Source organism: Lepidochelys olivacea (assembly GCF_965140295.1).
Source record: "Lepidochelys olivacea isolate rLepOli2 genome assembly, chromosome: 8".
NCBI lineage: Eukaryota > Metazoa > Chordata > Testudines > Cheloniidae > Lepidochelys > Lepidochelys olivacea.
The window spans coordinates 80,000,930-80,020,025 of NC_140418.1; the positions used below are offsets into that span (position 1 = coordinate 80,000,930).

General features: G+C 41.2%; 1 protein-coding gene across 2 annotated transcripts in view; it reads left to right on the plus strand.

The window, feature by feature from the left end:
- TTLL7 (tubulin tyrosine ligase like 7) overlaps positions 1–19,096 on the plus strand; it is a 105,194-nt gene that overhangs the window by 35,964 nt on the left and 50,134 nt on the right. For both annotated transcript variants that reach the window (XM_084636838.1, XM_084636837.1), the window contains exons 6-9: positions 5,056–5,214; positions 6,382–6,598; positions 8,113–8,277; positions 9,002–9,160. In XM_084636838.1, coding sequence (XP_084492964.1) covers positions 5,056–5,214; positions 6,382–6,598; positions 8,113–8,277; positions 9,002–9,160 — 700 coding nt within the window. The remainder of the gene's footprint in view (positions 1–5,055; positions 5,215–6,381; positions 6,599–8,112; positions 8,278–9,001; positions 9,161–19,096) is intronic.

Below are 19,096 nucleotides of genomic sequence, written 5' to 3' on the forward strand. Positions count from 1 at the left end.
TCAGTTGTGATTTTTTTTCATTATTGAAAAACATACAAGGTACTCAGCAGAGATTCAGTGTAAATTGACACTGCTCCATTGAAATCAGTGAAGCTACAATGATTTATGCTGTCTGAGGATCTGGGCCAATGAGTATAACCTATAAGAAAAGAATATTAAATGGTGATTAATCATTATCTGTTACTAAGATAAAGAAGAGCTTTCCAAATGTGTACAGAAAGGTTTGTGAATATATTGATATATGTGCAGTAAATTAATTCAAAGTAATTTTAAAATACAGTGTACAGTTAATCTTTAGACCTAAAATTTGACCTACACTATGTCTCTTTTCTTCATGGAAATTTACACGTGTATCCCTATTTTCACATGCGCGTACACACAGCATACCATTTATTTATGTATTTATTTGTATTACCAAAGCACCTAGGAGCCCTAGTCATGGACCAGGACCCACTGGGACTAGAGGCTAGACCATCTCAGAACAAAAAGATGGTCTCTGCTTTGAAGGGTTTACAATCTAAGTATAAAACAAAAAGCAGACAGAATACAATGAAGCAGCATTGGCCAGCATGATGGGCAATGTTATGTTAGTCATACTACTTCATGTCTGAGATTTTTTAAAAAATGTGCAGAACAATAAAGTGCTCAGGTTATCATGTATATTACCAGGTTCAGCCTGAGAACTTGCCTCTCAATCTGCTGAAGCCCAAGTGTGGGATGCAATCTCAAAATTATATCTGTGACAATGCTACAAGGAACTGTAAATAACGTGGGCTCAATTTCTTAAGCAGAAATATTTTTGGGTCAAATATATCTCTGGTGTAACTTTACTGAAATAAATGGAATTACAGCAGGGATTAATCTAGTCTATTTTCCATAACCTCAGTATTGTGAGTTAACATTTAACCTTAATAATTTACAGTAATCAAAGTGCCATGCCTCAAGACCGCTTTGTGAAAGAGGCAAATTTGGATCTAAAGTTAAAGGGAGTTGGGAGATATGGCTGGGAACACTACAGTATGTAGAGTGCAGGCTTTGGTTCGTGATTACTATTCTTCTGTGTTAATATTTGTGACTATGTATATAATAGTACAGAATTCTTATTTCTGGCCTCTTGCTTTTCTGCTGCATACAGTCTCTTCTAGTCCCTTGTTTCCTTATTTGTAGCCTGGAATGATGTACAGCTGCTTTTGTTCATGATCTTACCTCTCAGCTCTGCTTACCTTTTTTCAAGAGTGCGCTGGAATGTTGCACAGGGTTTTCTTTTTGCTCTGTTATGCAGGTCTTTCAGTGATACTCACGCTTGCAATACAATACACATACAGCTCTTGTATTCTGTTGAGACAATGGGGCACCAGGGCAAGCAGAAATAGAGGCCTGTATTTTGCAAATAGAAGCAGCAAATGTCTAGAACACGATGTTATCTCTAAATCCTTTCTCTAAAGGAAACAAGCAAGCAAGTAAATAAAGCAGAGGAGAAAAGCTTTAGAATAAAACTTTATCCTTACAATAACAGAAAGGCCTGGAGCTTAGCCACAAATAGTAAAAGCAACATATTAATCTGGTAGCATGTTTTGCTAAATGTGTTGCTCATAAACACCAGAGAAAAAAGACGGTAATTATACATTCAGGTTCAGAAGAGCATAGTGCATTGTTTAGGGATTTAATCACGTTATTCTCTCAAACACCATTGTGAGTTATATGCAGTTGAGTGTATCCCAGGCAATTCTCTGAAAAGGTTCCTATGTATAGTCTCCTGAAGGTTTCTATTCTAAGCTCAGTTACTAACTTTGAGCAAATCACTTAACCTCTTGCTTCAGTTTGCCCATCTGTAAAATCGGTATAATACCTCCCATGAGGAAAGTACTGATAGTTAGACCTCATAAAACCTAATTAATGGGCCAAACTTTCATAGTATATGCACTAGTGCTTTAACATGTTCAGATGAAATTCCCTATAGGAGCGCAAACTTTTTATGACAAATATTCTTTTATTAAATTCTGTAGGGGTTCTGTACTTATTGGCAATGCACAATTAAAGAAAAAAAGATGAAGATTTTAAAGTTCTAAACTGTTGTGCGTAGCATCACATATTTGAAATTGGTTCACTTCTAACAATTGTATTTATTTTAGTAGATGTGTGATCAAAGAAAAATGGGATCCAAAATATATCTTTGTGCATATAGTCACAATTCAAAATGTGGGGGGACCTTTGTTTATAAAAAGACTTAGGGATTTGTTTATGTGCCCCCTAGAGAGACAAGGTGGGTGACATCTTTTAGGGTATGTCTACACAGCAAAGAAAAACTTGCTGCTGGCTCGTGCAGCCGAGTTGGGCTCATGGGGCTCGGGCTGCAGGGCTGTTCCATTGCTGTGTAGACATCTGGACTCAGGCTGGAGCTCGGCTCTAGGACCCTGCAAGGTGGGAGGTTCCCAGAGCTTAGGCTCCAGCTCGAGCCCGGAAATCTACACAGCAATGAACCAGTCCCACAGCATGAGCCCCATGACCCTGAGTCAGTTGGTACGGGCCAACTGCAGGTTTTTCTTTGCTATGTAGACATACCCTTGGTGGACCAACTTCTGTTAGTGAAAGAGACAAGCTTTTTGAGCTACACAGAGTTCTTTTTCCCCTGGTTTCTCTAATCAACAAGGACCAATATGGCTACAACAACATTGCAAACAATGGAAGATGTTTGTGCCTATGACAGTCAAAATGAATAAACATATCATAATATTGAGAAGAGGATCAGGGGAGAGAGGAATTGAACAGATGGGAAGAGGAGATAGAATTAAGAGCAAAACTTTCCTAATTTTTCATGCTAACTGTTCTGTTCTAAGCACCTATGATTTCTTTAGCAGGGAGCACACTCTGAGAATAATACAAATGCATACAGTCTGACTGGATAACCACATGCGTTAGTTAGAATAGCACTCAAAGAACAATAGCTTGTTTTTCCACTGTGCTGTATTCTTCAGTCCTCTTAGTAAGGACTATAGAGAAGCTGAAGGGGAGAACAGAGCAAGAAGAATGGCACAAAAGTAGGTACCAGAACTGGGATATGTAGGAAAAACAGGCCTACTATGAAATAGGCCTGATTCAGGAAAGCACTTGAGCATGTGCTTAAAGCTAAGCTCCTGCTTGCATGCTTCCCTGAATAGGGGCCATAACAAGGGGAAAAGATCAAAGAAAATTTTACATTTTTGTTAAACATCAGTGGGTACCAAAACCTAAAAAAACCAAACCCTGAAGTTCTCAGATATTTAAGTAGATGTGTGATATTTAAGTAGATATATTCATTACATGCTGACAGTTTGCTCAATGGTATAAAAGGCACAAAAAAGGTACAGTCCCTGCTCTGAGAAATGTGTAGTTCTAAAGTAGCACCTTCATTATAATGTCCTGAAACTGTATCCAGCCAGTGAGAAAGCTGAATGTTTAAATCTGTAGGTTAGTTAAATGCCAAGATGCAATACTGTGTTTTCTTCAGTCTGTCATGTACCACACCTTGTGATGTATATACCTTGTGCCCTTTTGATGGTGAAGGAAAATGTAGCACAAGAAATCCTTTTGTGGGTTAAAATAAATCAAAACCCAATAGTGGTTAGATGAGGTATTCACCCAGTAAGGCAGGAATATGTTTAGATGTATAGAGTAAAGCAGCATAGCTTAAATATTAGTGCTTAATTGGTAATTGTGGATGATATGGCACTCTGTGCATGGTGTTCCCCAACTCAAATTTCTAAATGTTAGTTTCAATTAAGGCTGCAAAAATGTTGAGCATGTAAAAACTATAGTGGCTATTGTGGTTTCTGTAATGTTTGTTGCATACTTAGCCAATGGATTCAGTGACAGTGTATCTATTGTACCAATCTTTTTAGTCTTTTGGCTCCCGTCCTTGTCTTGCAGATGTGCTTGGTAATTCTGTCATTTCTGTTACCAAGAGGCAATTAGAAGTCTCTCATGTTCTCATATAGTTGGACTGAAATGATACTTTGAGTCCACATCCAAGTCATCCTGTCCTTATTGTTTTCATTGGCACAGTAAGAGTATAACTAAATCTGCAATCTGTTAGAGAATTCACTGCACAATATTATATTTATTTAAAAAAAACCAACCCATTTTGGGTCATATACTGCTGCTAATTTACTTTTGAAACACCCAAATCTTCTTTGAGTGGCCTCTGCACATTCATACTTTTCAGATGTGTCAACTTGCAGTGTGAACTGGTAGAACCTTCTAGTGGTAGCTTTCTTGTATTTTCTTCTTTTCCCTTCATTTTCCCCCAGTGTCGCATGATTTCCTGACACCATTTTGTATCCTCTTTTGGGTGTCATAATTTCCAGTTTGGGAAATGCTGCCATAAACTTCTTGTGGTCTGGGTCCTCTTTCTTCCCTGTCACCACCCACATTTCTTCTTTCTCCATCCTGGAGACTTGAATTTAGGTCTTTTGGTTCCTCCTGACCTTTATTTCACACTCTCTCTCTCTCTCTCTATATATATATATATATGAACTCTCCCTCCTTCCCCTCTTTGCCACCCAAACGCACACAATTGTCAATATGTATTCTTATGAGTATCTTCAGTATAAACATGCCATGATAGCATCCCAGACTGGCACAAAAATTAAATTAAACCAATGAACTGGGGATAAAATATGGTCAAAATTTTGCCGCCAAAATGTGATAATTAGGAGGATGTCTCTGGCGAACTGCTATATATCTTAATCACATTGTACGCTTTAATATAGGAAGGATAGCATATCACCAAGGACTTTTATTAATTGAGCCACATCTTTTGGAGAAATGAATCCATGCATGAGGATATGCAAAAATGCAATATAGCCCTTTTTATAGTTCTGATTATTTGCATATTAATGCATCATAGACTACTATTGTTAACTGTTTTGGACTTGTTTTCCTGTTACTCTATTATGTCAATAAACTTGCTTTTCAGAGTCCCCATTCAAAATACAATTTAGTCCTGTAGACTGAAGTGTAACAGGTCTAAACTTGAAGGTTGAAAAAGATTTCTAAATTCAGTTTTCCTTTTTGCAGAATGATCAAGTCTCAGCCTCAGGATTATAGTTTTATTCCTCGAACATGGATCTTCCCTGCAGAATATATGCAATTTCAGAACTATGTAAAGGAACTGAAGAAGAAGCGAAGACAGAAAACTTTTATAGTCAAACCAGCTAATGGTGCAATGGGGCATGGGTAGGTCGATTTGAATAGATTATTCATGTTATCTAAACAAAAGTGAAATGTTAAAATTTTTTTTTCCAAATAATGGGTGGCTTTTGAGATTAAATCTTAACTTTTGTGTGTCTTATCCCAAGCGACTGTCATTACCTGGAAACTGTGTTAGCAAAAGGTTTAATATGTGAATAGTAGTGTCAGTATAAGAAGGCTCACATTTTGACAAAGGCCTATAGACCAATAACAGCTGAGATATAAGGCGAAATGTAAAGGGTAAAAGGGGAGCTTTGTTCTCTGTGTTACAGAAAGCTTTTGCTGATAAGGGGCTCAAATAGGACTTGAGATCAGGATTCCTTTTGTGAAAATACATATAGGCTATATACTCTTTCATCTACGGGATGGGATGTTACAGGAACAACCAGGTGAGATAAGTATACCAGGTTCAGTCTCAACTCAGAATTTTCACAGCTTTGTTACCTTAACTCCAAACTTCAGTATTTTAAACATAGATTTTAATGTCCTGGAGTTCATTATATCAGTTAGCTCAGCCACTTAGTTATGTGAAACATATGAAATGAAACATGAAAAATCCGTATATTTAGGGCCTAATGTTTTCCAATCTGTTGGGTGTGTGTGTGTGTGTGTGTGTGAGAGAGAGAGAGAGAGAGTGAGAGTGAGTGAGTGAGGGGGGTAAAAAAAGAAAAAGAAAACTGGAATATGGGGGTTTATTCTGCCACCTGTACTCATGTTACTCCCCATTGAAATCAGTTTGGCAGAGAAGTGGCACTGAATCCTGGGTCTGGGGCAGAAGATGAGCTGAAGAAAGTGTAGGAGCCAGTCTTTAAATAATAGAAATAATCTTAAAAGCCAGTGACTGGTCACTCTGCCTAGCATTTCTGAACAGCAGAGGGAAACCTATTATGCCAACTTGTTGCTTGAATAGGAGCAGAAAGTTATTTTTAAATGGTGCACTGATTTTCTTCATCCCATTGTTGCACTGTCAAGTACAGGAAGCAATAAAAGCATGTAAGTGAATGGCATGTTTCTGTACCATGCAAATAAGATACACAAATATCTACATAGATAATGGAATTCAGATGGTTCTTTGGCTGGTCAGCTATGAAAATGTACTTCAAAGAGTTGTGTCAAATTTCAGTGTTTTAAATTAACCTTTGTTTTAAACAGAATCTCTCTGATAAGAAATGGAGAAAAACTACAAGCTCAGGATCACTTGATTGTCCAGGAATACCTTGACAAACCATTTCTTATGGAAGGTTACAAGTTTGATTTACGAGTGTACATTCTGGTGACATCCTGTGATCCATTAAAAATATTTTTATATCATGATGGACTTGTGAGAATGGGCACAGAGAAGTACCATCCTCCCAATGACTCTAATTTGGTAAGTGGATACTAGTCCCAGGGTGTCACTTGCAACAATAGCACTAAATGTTTTATAAGGGGATGACTGAATAAATGTCAGATACACAGCAAGATGAGCATTTGGAGAAGGGAAAACAAATGTCCACATTAACCTATAATTTACGTTAGCTTTTCAAATCCAGAATTAGTCTTATATTTGCCAAGCAGGACCTTTCTGTTGTCAGCTTAAAGTTCAGAATGTAAATGAGAAGTTAAAATAAAAAACCGTCTTCAAGACATTTAACTCATTATTGGCTCTGCAGTGCTAGAACATGGTGACATATCATTACTTTTATAATAATCTTCAAACTACTCTACTTCTTCTCTTGTCTCCAAAAGACTTATTTCTAAAAAGAGAGAAAAAGGCAGCAATTATTAAGCTTCAAACCTAGACCAGGGGGAACTAAAGTGGATCCCATCAATGACTGTTATATTTATTCAATACTTTGTCTTTGGTGGTGAGAAAGGGGAATCTCTTGCCTTATCCTGCATCAGCGAATACTCAGGAAACAAGTTCTGTAAACCATCAAAAACGTTACCTTGAAAATACCCTTGAATTTGTGTCCTTCTTCTGAAAGCAGGTTTTGCTTTCATTCAATATTTTAACTCCTTGTTAATCTTCTGTGTGTCTAGTATCCCCTTCAAGCTCTGTCTGATCAGTTCAATTCCATTTTCAATGGCAAAACACAATGGAAAACATAAATCAACTCCTGTTTGCATTTTTCCATTTAAAATAAAAACAAACATTATTGGGCTACATGTCATTGATGTTCTGCCTTGGAACTTCCGTGCCTCTAATGTCTGGTTGCCGGCAGCCAATCCTGAGCCTTACTGACAACTGCAAGGGTGAGGGAATAGAGCTCGCAAGTAGTAGATATTTTTAAGGAGATAAACCGGATCTTCATCATGAGAACATTTCTCATAAACAGAGTACAGTGAAAACTGAAAGGGGGATTGTCTTAGAATGAGACAGGTAGCCAAGTACTTAATAGCATTTTCCTGGTCTACAGACACCTCTGATAGTGGGGATGTAACCGTTCTGTATGTTAACTGCTCTGTAGATACTTTTCTCTAGTTACTGTTTATGTATGGACATATAAAGATTGGCAACACACATAGGCCCCAGCAAAGTACATAAGCATATACCAAGTAGTCCCACTGACTTCAATTGGCTTAAATTTAAGCATATGCTTAAATTCTTTGCTTTATCAGGGCTGTAACATTCAGTATATAATATCTTCCCAAGAGCTAATTATACTTGAGCTTCATGTAATGATAGATGTGCTGTGGGTTTATTTCAATAAATGTCATATGAAACTCAAAATATGAATTCATATATTTAATAGAAATAAAATAAATATTACAGTATGTCAAGGTTTATATAACATTAAAAGGCTTTTATTTCAATTTCTTTAATTTTCTTTTTAAATTATTTTGAACCACATATTCTGGATCCATATTTATGAGATATCTGTTACCTTTCCCTGCTTGCAGAGCCAGTTGTATATGCATCTAACCAACTACTCTGTGAATAAACATAATGAGCATTTTGAACGGGATGAAACAGAAGATAAAGGCAGTAAACGCTCCATAAAATGGTTTACTGAGTTTCTACAAACAAATCACCTTGATGTTTCCAAATTCTGGAGTGATATTTCAGTAAGATAAAATGAATGTGCAATTAATGATTTATGTATATACAGCATATCAATTTAGAAAATTAATGTCACCTGTCATCTCTAGACTTTGCTCGGAAATCACCACGTGTATTGCAGCGTTATTAATCCGAGCTCTCAATAATGCACATCACACAGGACGTACTGTAAATTGGTGCTAAGGGCAAACTGTTGTTTTAATTTTTTTTTTAAGGTTTAGAAGTAGGACAGCTTTCAGACTGAATTAGCCTTCCTCATGGAGAGGCATTTTTCTGCGAGGTTAGCATTGAAGTCATTTTGCTAGACAATGTAGGACAGAGTGAATTATTTGCAATAAGAATAGCAGGGGAGATATTAATAAATCTGGAGAAAACTCTGCCCTGACCTATATGTCATGTAACCTTTAATAAGACTAGAGTTTCCCAAGATATAAGGCAGGGCAAAATTAGATGTAATGCTATTTTCAATAGTTGCTTAAACAAAGGGCTAAATTTATGCATAAATCCCTTAAAATGGATTTGTTTATATAATTCCCTCAGACTGCTTTTAAAAATAGAGCACTCATTTGTTCAATCTTTTTGTAACCACATATGACAGATCTAGACAATTCCTCTTGTCATGAATGTGTTAGAAGACTTGAATATGAAAACCTTGGTTATGATTTATCTCAAAATATGCTGATATCATTCCCTGCGGTTCTAATGCAACTTTGTGAAAAATCCCCACAGGAACTAGTGGTGAAGACTCTCATAGTAGCAGAGCCACATGTCCTTCATGCTTATCGTATGTGCAGACCAGGCCAAGCTCCCGGAAGTGACAGTGTCTGTTTCGAAGTACTGGGATTTGATATTCTGCTGGACAGAAAACTAAAACCCTGGCTCCTGGAGGTAAAGCACTTTTGTTAGACTGTAAAGTGTGCTTATATAAAACTAAGTACAGTCATGCCTAGCCCATACCTTCCTGGGAAAACTCCCAAGGAAAATCCAAGCATTGTAGGGAGGGGTACTGGTGATTTAAATAGCTGGCACTCATCCTTCTGAGAGTATGTGTGCACTGCATGCTTCTTTCAGCAGCAAGCAGCAAATATACATGGGTAGCCCCCCTAGCACAAGGTAAGTTATAAGTAGAGTGAGTACAAACCCTAAACAGCTTTCTACTTGCCCAAACTGTGCCTCCCCATCTACTCTGCTATTTTTAGCAGGATAGTGTCCCACTGTCTCCTGCTGTTGGAGCCTTTCCCTGTCACAGGAAAAGACTCTGACAGTGCAGAGGGGAGCAGCAGGGAAAGAATGCTCAGACTCAGCCTTTCTCCACTTACTTCCCACTGCCAGAGACTTTACCTGACACATGTAGCTACACACTGCAGCATGGATGCAGCTTGCTTTTTACTGTGGCATGTAGTCTGGGCTATTACTGAATCGGTGCTCTTGAATGATCCTGAGGTTGGGAAGTTTGGGGTAAGGGAAGGATATTGTTTTGCCGCAGATGTTGTATTTCACAAGCGATGTAAAACTGAGGTCCTGACCACTTTAAAGTTCACATACAACTTTTTGTGAGAAGAAAGGTGTAACCCTGGCTTTCTGAACACATGCCAGTCTGAGAACCACCCTCACTCAAATGGAGTACTGTTTTCCTCCATTGGCTTCAGGGCAACTGCTCAATGTGAGTAAAGGTGGCAGAATCAGCCCTCCATTAATTAATTACATTCTGGCCAGTTAAGTACAAGTATTTGATAAGTCTGAATGGCGTCTAGTGCAGTCCTCCCTAGCTGGAAGGATGGTGGCTGTGAATGAGTTCAGGCGGAGGTGAAGATACTGCCTTCCATAGGGTGATGTGAAGAACATCCTCAAGGCTTTTGCACCTTCTCCGCAAAAACCAATTGACATATTTCAGCATTTTAAACATTAGCGTTAGTCTGTGGAGGAGGAGACCTATAAATTGCTTTGGAAAGATTTATTTTCCATTTCTAGTTTAGAAACTAGCTTTTTATTTTGACAAAATATTGTCATCTTTTCTCAGTTAAGATAGAGAACAAGCTTGTCACTTTTAACATACAATATAACGCCATGAATCCATTATTTTGGAGATGGCATTTACAGCTTTTGGACTTGATCCTACCAGGTGCTGAGCACTCTGATGTGATCCAGCAAAGTGCGTAAGCATATGCTAACTTCAAGCATGTGAGTAATCCCATTGATTTCAGTAGAATTATTCAAGTACTTAAAACTAAACCCTTGTTTAAGTGTTTTGCTAGATCATGCCATAATGCTTGGCGCCTTGCAGGATCAAGCCTTTTAGTGAATGAACCTTTTCCCCAAGATATGGCTTCAGCTTGTCAGTTCAGAAAAGAAGATGCCCACCCTGCCCACCAGATGCAGCAGGAATTTTTTTTAATTTTTGACTTGTAATCTTTTATTCTGTATCAGTTTTTAACAAACTGTTTGACACAGAAGTGATGCATTTTCCAGACCAACGCCAGTTCACTTAACATTTTGTTTGACTTTAAAAGTTACTTTAACTCTACACATCTTTTCTATCACTCTTTGCAACTTTTGTTTGACAAACTTCTTTGAAGTACATAAAGCAGCTTTAGGCTATTAGCACTTCCAGTTCTGCGGATGGAAAAAAGGAGTCCTACTGAACAGAACTTTAGATGTCTTTGGTAACCCACAAGGCAAACACCAAAGCAAGAATCCTTTGCACACACATTGTTACTAACTACTTGATTCACTATTTGGGCATACACAAATCAATTGCTGCTTGAACAAAGTAACTGTAATGAGCGTAACTGGGAAGCATAGAGACAGAATGTAGGCACCAGCATGAAAACAATTTTTCACTCCACAGTGTGGATTAGTAAGACACTTTAATAGTAGCGCTTGGTCTACACCTAAAATTTAGGTCAACCTAGCTATGTTGCTCAAGAATATGAAAAATTCACATCTATGCAAAATGTAATTAAGCCTATCTAAGCCCCTGTCTGGACACTGCTAGGTCGATGGAAGAAGTTTTTCATTGGCCAAGCTACCGCCTGTCAGGGGAGGATTAATTACAGTGATGGAAAAACCCCTTCTGGTGCTGTAGCAAGTGTCTGCACTACAGCGGTGTAGCAGCAGCTATGCTGCTGTAGCACTTGTAGTGTAGACATAGTTTAGGTTTACAGATGGATTACTTCTAATCTTGAAACCTAATCTGTTTACACCCAGTCAAAATGTGTTGCTGGTACGGTACTGCCTGTGGCCTTGCCAATATTTTATGAATTTACAATCACAATTACCTATTTTTGAAACACACATTTTCCCCTTCCCTTCATGAAAGACCCACATAAACAACAGATGAAGCTGTTTGACTGACTGAAGTGGGGAAACTGTGAAACTGACTATATAAAGAGTGCTGTCAAGTGAACAAACTTAGTTTCTTCCTCTAATCTCTCTTCTACAATAATGTTACTTGTAAAAATAGTAGGTAACACGTCTCAGAAGCAGGTGTGTGTGTGTGTGTGTGTGTGTGTGTTTTTGTTTTCCTTTTACTGGACTCTTTTTAAATTTACTGTTAATGCATGTTTGGGGCTTTGTCTTTTTCAAACCAACTGGGTGATGTCATTATGGCAACTGCTTGCAGTGCTTGTATAGCTTGAGGAAAAAACAAAGCATTTTTTAAAAGTTTGTCTACTGACAGTAAAACACGATGATGATGGTACTGATGAGCAAAACATCCATAATTAATATGCCAAATTATAGCCTTATTCTCCAACCATTGACTGTCATTGAGTAGTTTAGCAGGCATATTTCTCACAAGGGTTTGGCATAACTTTAATTAGAAAAACACATGTTCCTTCCCTCTCTTCCCTGTAGAGAGACTAATTTGCTGGCATTGATGCCTTGACCAGAAACAGCACATGACATACAATGCTGTATCTGCATTTTAGAAATGGAAATGTCTATGTTCATACAAGTCACCAGCTCCTAAGCACTAGTAACATATATGCAATTTCCATCATCCTAGCCTGCTATCAAATGCAGGACAATGTGAAGATGAGGGTTCTGGAGGCTGCCACCTATGATAATAGTTGTAAGGCTAGAATCACACTGCTCCTGGGTTCTGTGTGTGGGGTGTGTGCATATGGGATGTCTGGCGAGGTGGTTACCTGCTCCTGCCTGGTGGGGCTTCAAAGCCAGCCCTGAGAGAGAGGGCCAGGGCTGAGGGCAAGAAAAGTTAGGCTGATTGGGGAAATGACCGCAGCTGGGCCATGCCCCAATCAGGCCGCAGCTGGGCCCATAAAGGAGCTGCTAGACTGAAGCTTAGAGTCTCTCTGCATTCAGAGAGGGAAGGGGCTGGTTGTAGGGACATGAGGGAATACCAAGATTGGAGCGGGCTGAGATGGAAAGGCCTTGGGAGTAGGGGAGCTCTGGCCTGGAAACCCCCAGGCTACAAGGCCTAGATTAGGGCCTATTAGGTACTGGGGTTGCAAGGGGGCAGCCCACGGGTAGACAGAGGCAACAGGTCCAAACCCTCTTGTCTGTGATGAGTGGCTGATACACTGCAGTCTGCCCTGGGGAGCGGGGCTAAGCGATGACTGGCAGTAGCCAAGACTGAGGCGAGGTGGGGGTAGTGGGTGGGGGTTCCCCGGGGAGTGAAGACCATCAGGAATTGTTGGGGGTTTACTGCCAGGGGGCAGCACCCCAGTGGGAGGAGGCACCGGAGCCGACGGTAAGGCGGATCACCAGACGGCAGAGGGTGCTCCAGAGGCTGAAAAGCTAATTCCCAAGGACAATCAGCAGGAGGCACTGCCCGGTGAGTCTGGCTCTATTACAGGTGGTATTAAGAAACACTGCCGTGGTGCTGGGATTATTGGAGCAGTATTACATATGGGCATGGAGAGTCGTTATTTTATTACATTTTCATATTTAGTTTCAGTTCTTTCCCATTTTGCTAGAGGAAAGAGACATGACTAACCTTAAATCTTGTTTGCCAGACACATTGAACTAATTTAATGTAGGTTCACTCTTTGCAGTAGATACAAACATCATACTTCACATCCACACCTCCTTTGTGAACACTCATTCTGCTTGTTCAGCTGTTTGCTTGCGGTACTCTCAGGTCAACATCTACTGCTGCCTTTAATCTTCTATAATTTGGTTCCTTCTCCAGATTCACACTCTTGTCCCTTTCCACCCATTTTCCTCCTGCCAAGAACTCCTTAAAAGGAGCGAATCACACTGTAGCACTGGGGACAAGCACAAACCTCGCAAGACCATGAGATTTCCCAGTGTATTGGGAGTGCTGCCAAGATGGCATTGTGATGAGGGATGCAGCCTCTACATGTTTCCTTGGCTTATGCGGTTTATTTTACAAAGGCAGCTGCACACATTATTACAAGAAAACTATTGTGATCGTTTCTGTCTTGGGGAGACCTGTCTCTGTATGCCCCTTTCACTGCTGGTCTTGATTGGGCTGAACATTTGGGGACACCTCAGCTTGCCTCTCCTCTGGCATCAAGCATAAGGCTTTGAGGAAGCAGAGAGTAAGACAGGGCCTTTGTGATGGCGGTCCTGGGGTCTTACCAGGAAAGAGGAAACATTAACCCAAATTCAGGGAATATGGGGGCAAATCTACAGTCTTGGCTCTGAGAGGGCTCCTATGTTGCCAATCCCCAGGACGCTCTCTGGATCTCCCTTTTGGGGATGACATAGGTCCTGTGGCGCTGATGTACTTCTGCTTTCCACATGGCTCCCAAGCCTGCCAGAAGGATCCAGTGAGCAGGAGGAGCTGAGGTGTTTGGGACTGCGATTCTTCTTACAACCTCATCTCTGAACAATTGACTCTGGATTTTTTCAATAGTCAGCCCTGCAAAATTACCTTTGATTATTCAAATAGGTGCCCTAAAACATAGATTTAAATAGCAAAGTTAATGCTGTGCAAGCTTACAAAAACAAACTCAAATCCGTGGTTTCTGAGGCTACATCTCCACTTGGAGCTAGGGGTGTGATTTCCAGCTTGCCTAGACATACTTGAGCTAGCATGCTAAAAAATAGTGTAGCCTCATTAGCATGGAGAGCAGCAGCATAGGCTAGTTGCCCTGAGTATGTACACATCGGATCCAGGTGGGCTGTATTTGGGGCAGCTAGCCCATGCTACTGCTCACAGCTGCCTGTGCTACCATAGCTACACTACTATTTTTAGTATGCTAGCTCAATGAGAGTTAGCTTGTATAGACAAACTTGTGCGAGGGAATTGTACTCCAGGAGCCAAGTTTAGCTGTCGTCTCAATGGTAATTGTTATCCATGCACATCATGCTGGGCTTTCTGGTGTCTTTCTGTTTTGAGAGTAGGCAAGATACTGACATTCATATAAATCCCACTCTCTCTGAGGCACTCCACTTCAGAGGGCAAGTGTGTTGTAAATGTGGATATCCTGCTGTCTTAACAATGCATACTGAGCAGAGGATTGTTTCTGGCTTTGTTCTAATCCTGAGGGCCTATGAACCAAAACAGAGTGGGTTTTAGGTTCACTAGTGCTCTTTTAAAAAAGAGAGAACTCAATCTACTATGAAATGAAGCATCAACATTCTTTACGTGTACCAAAAGGTAGAAAATACAATCTCTAAAAGACCTAGAAAATTTAGGTATGCTTTTAAAAGCAAATTGTTGGAAGCTATCTGAATGAAGAAGAGGACCGTAAATACCTGTGGAAATTCTGGATGGTCTGGCATTTCTGTGATTGTTTTGAAATGGAAAAATGAGTTCCTCTTCAAGTGACTGTACATGTCCCTTCCATGCCCAGTGCATAAGAATCTGAGACTTTCCCCTTTACCCATTAGGGCTGTACTTCAGCCACCGCTGCTTCATGATGGTAGAAATCACGTAGCCTCCCCAACCCCCACCTCGGTTCCTTTTTACCACCTACGATCAGTTGTCTAAGCCTTCCCTCTCGGGGCAGGCACTGTGTACTTTGGCATCGGAGAGGACTGCCCTTTGGAACATTGCTTCTGAATGTCAACACTGATCCCCCTTCTCTGGGGCCAAGAAAGAAGCACAGAAGATCAGATCATTTATGGAAGGAGCTGAATCTTTGTGTCTGCTCAAAGATCAAGATCCCTGGTACTGTCCACCAGTAAACAAAAATAAGAAGGACCGGGTAGAGCATCCTCCGGGAAGAGACACTCCTTGGTACTGACTTCTCATCAAGGGTCATCTATTATGGCACTGGTGCCTGGCCTGGTGAGACTGATGTCTGTCTGCTATGGTGCCAACTCCTTTAAGGCAACAGCAGCACCAAAAAAAATCACCCCATACCAACAATGCTGGAGGCCTATGGAGCAGCACAGCACCTACTCTGCCCCTCAGTGCCAGACTCTGATCAGGGAGACAAGCCTGGATCCTCAGACCGATACTTGAACTTACCTCAGAGACGAGATCAGCCCTTGGTACTGGGGGAGGAGCTAGATCTGTGGTGTGTCCAGTGCTTTCTCTCTGGTGAAGTGCAGGGGTAAACCAGCATGCTGATCCTGGTGCCAACGTCTCCTAGGGTGACCAGATGTCCCCATTTTGTAGGGAGGGTCCCAGTATTTGGGGACTGTCCCTACATATCTTCCCAGCATTCATTTGTCTTACATAGGTGCCTGTTACCGCCCACATCCCAATTTTTACACTTGCTGTCTGGTCACCCTAACATCTCCAGAGAGATGTCCCTGAACTTCAGCACTACCTGGCACAGCACCACCATGGTCAGGCAACTCAGGGTCCTCCCAGAGTCTAAGGTTGGTTTTTATGCCCTTTTCTCCCAGAATAGATGTCAGTACCATCCTTCCCATTGAGGGAATTCTGTTACTGGTACTCAGCAGATTTCCAGAGACATGGGTGCTTGGAGCAGTTGTGGCCCAATGCTATAACCAATGGGGCATGCTCTTCCTTCCATATCCTCACCCTTTCCTGAGCCCCTGGCTTGAATTGCTTGTGAGTCACCTGAAGTAGCGTGGACATATGTATGGAACGTACACTGTCTCCTCCTGAGCACTCCTTGTAGCTGAGTGTGGCTCTGCAGTGGCCTGCCTCAGTTGCCCCTCCTTAATGAGGTGGTAATGAGGTCACTTAAACAACCTGGTCAAGGAGAAGACACACACCACAGGAGTATATCTCCCTTTAATACAGCCTCTTCTACAGGCATTTAAAGGCTCCTACCTCAGAGGCCAGATAAAACTCGTAAGTCCCAAAGCAAATGTTTCTAGGTCCCAGCAGCAGCTGCTTCTGCTATAAGGCCTTGGGTTTCTCCACAGCCCAGGGAGCTTCTGCAGTTTTTTCCTTGATTGTTTAGGGTCTTTCCCAGGACTCCTGCAGTGGAGAACTTTTTGCCTAGTTCAGGCTCCATAGGAACTCCCCTCCTCTGGAGCTTTCCTTTAACTGAGCTCTCCAGCCCTTTAGACCTATTAGACTGAGGTGTGTGTTACTTTAATTAACAGCCTTCCATCTACTTAAGCAGTTAATTATCCCCTGGTGGATCTGGGTTGGCTCATTCCCTTTAGTATAGTCTGTCACAGGCAGGCTGGGTACTGACTCCCTTAAAGGGACAGCCCTGTGACACTGTGCAGTCCTTCAAAGAAGGAAAAAATGTTTACTAGCCTGTTCTGTATCTGTTGTTCAAGTTGTGTTGCGCACCTCCATGCCGTGACCCAACTTCCTTCTCCTCCTAGCCTCTGGGATTCTGCACCCACCGCAATGGTCTATAGGATGCATTACAGTTAGTCTGTCAGGTAAGAAGGAATTGAGGTGGGTCTGGAGTTGCCATGCTCTTCACATCACCATGCAGGAAGAGAAAGTAGCTGAGGGAGGATGTGCTGCCCTGATAGGTACCACTAAGGGAAAAATCTCAGACTATGACCCACTGGAAACACGCACACACCTGAAGTGGACTGGATATGTGCAACACACCTTGAACAAGTTTACAGAACAGGTTAGTAACTGTTTTTATGCACTTAATTTCCTCCTTGGTGCTCTGGAAAGGCAAATAGTTGAATTATGGGAGCTCAATTCACCTCATGCTATTCATTACCTTCATTTCAAATAAGGAACAGAGCATGCAGTTCTCTTCACAAAAGTGGCTGAAGTGGCATGATGGGGATCCAGGTGTTTTGTGCCTCAATGATTTCCATATGCAGTGTGCTGAATTTACAAGGCTAGAGGTTTTTGGTTTTTGTGAGCCCTGCCAACTGATCTTTGGGGTTGGAGGAATAAGCTGGGTCATCTTCCAGCTCATCTTTAAATCTTGCCCTTAGTTACACTTATGCTGCCCTAGTGGGTCCAATTCATGTTTGCCCTGCAGCCAGCTGCACCAGAAAAAAGGGGCTACAAAGCAGCTGCATAGGTTCCTAGGATTTCTGGTTCTCCTATCACAGAGGGCCTTCTGATTGGCATGAAGGAGTGCTGTAGTCTCTGGGATTCTGCACCTCCACAATGGTCTATAGGATGCATTACAGTTAGAGCACATCTTAAGGCAGCCCTGACCTAACCTTAACCTGTGCTAAAGGTGAGCCCCTAAGTACCCTGCACTCTTGCTAATGCTGGCATAGGGATGCCTTTCCTTCATTACCTTCAAATTATGCTCTTAATAAAGATTTTGCAACTCTGTTGCTGTCAGGAGATTTGGACGGGTAACTGATTAGAATTCATTGAACAAATTCTGTTGAAGATGTAGTAGATGGATTCTATTCCTTCTAATCTTTTCTCTGCTGTAATGGCTCTGCAGAGCTAATGGGAGTGAAAAGTAATAAACTTTAATGACTAGAGTTACCAAGTCAGATCCTTAATACACAGGGACCATAGTTCAGCAAGGTGCTTAAAATGTGCTTAACTTTAAGCATCTAAATCAGGGGGATTACTCATGTTCTTAAAGCTAGGCACATGCTTAAGTAACTTGCTGAATTGGAGTTTGAGCGCAGACCTGTAAGTAACAAGGTGCCACTTTTGTATAGTGACTTTTCAAAGTAGAATTATACTTCAAATGGTTAAACAGAAACAAATGACAAAAGGTATGCAAGTATTGTAGAAAATCTTGGGCACTGATAGATGAAGATACTCTGTACGGTCCAGCAAAATACTTATTAAAAACTTCTTTGCTTAACTTAATTCTTTTAAATAACAAAATACACTTGGCTCTTAAAATAAAAAAGCAGTATTCTCAACAGTAGAGAGATACACAAGGTAGAAAGGATACAGCTGATGTACAATCAGAAATATATTCTAGCCATATGCCATGTATGGTAGTGATTATTTAGTTGTATTATAGTTGCATTTGGAGGTCCCAAGCGGTATTGGGGGCCCATTGTGCTAGGCACTGTTCCTAAATACAGACGTTCCTGGGCCCTGAGAACTTAGGCCAGATCTTCAAAGGTATTAGACACCAAACTCCTATTGAAGTCAAGGGTGTTAGTGCCTAAAGGCCTTTGAGGATCTTATAGTCTAAGCAGCAGTTCTCAAACAGTGCGTCAAAGTGGGTTGTGACCCACTTTGAATGTGGTCACCAGGGCTGGCTGAGACTTGCTCAGGCCCGGGGCTGAAGCCCAAGCCCCACTGCCCAGGGCCGAAGCCAGAGCCCAAGGGCTTCAGCCTTGGGCAGCGTGGCTCATGTTACAGGCCCCCTGCTGGGGCGGAAGCCCTTGAGCTTCAGGTTTGGGGCCCCCCACACCCGGGGCAGTAAGGATCAGGCAGGCTCAGGCTTTGGTTCCCCCCCTCCAGGGGTCGTGAAGTAATTTTTGTTGTCAAAGGGAGTCACGGTGCAACGAAGTTTGAGAATCCCTGGTAGACAAGACAGATAAAAGGTATAAGGG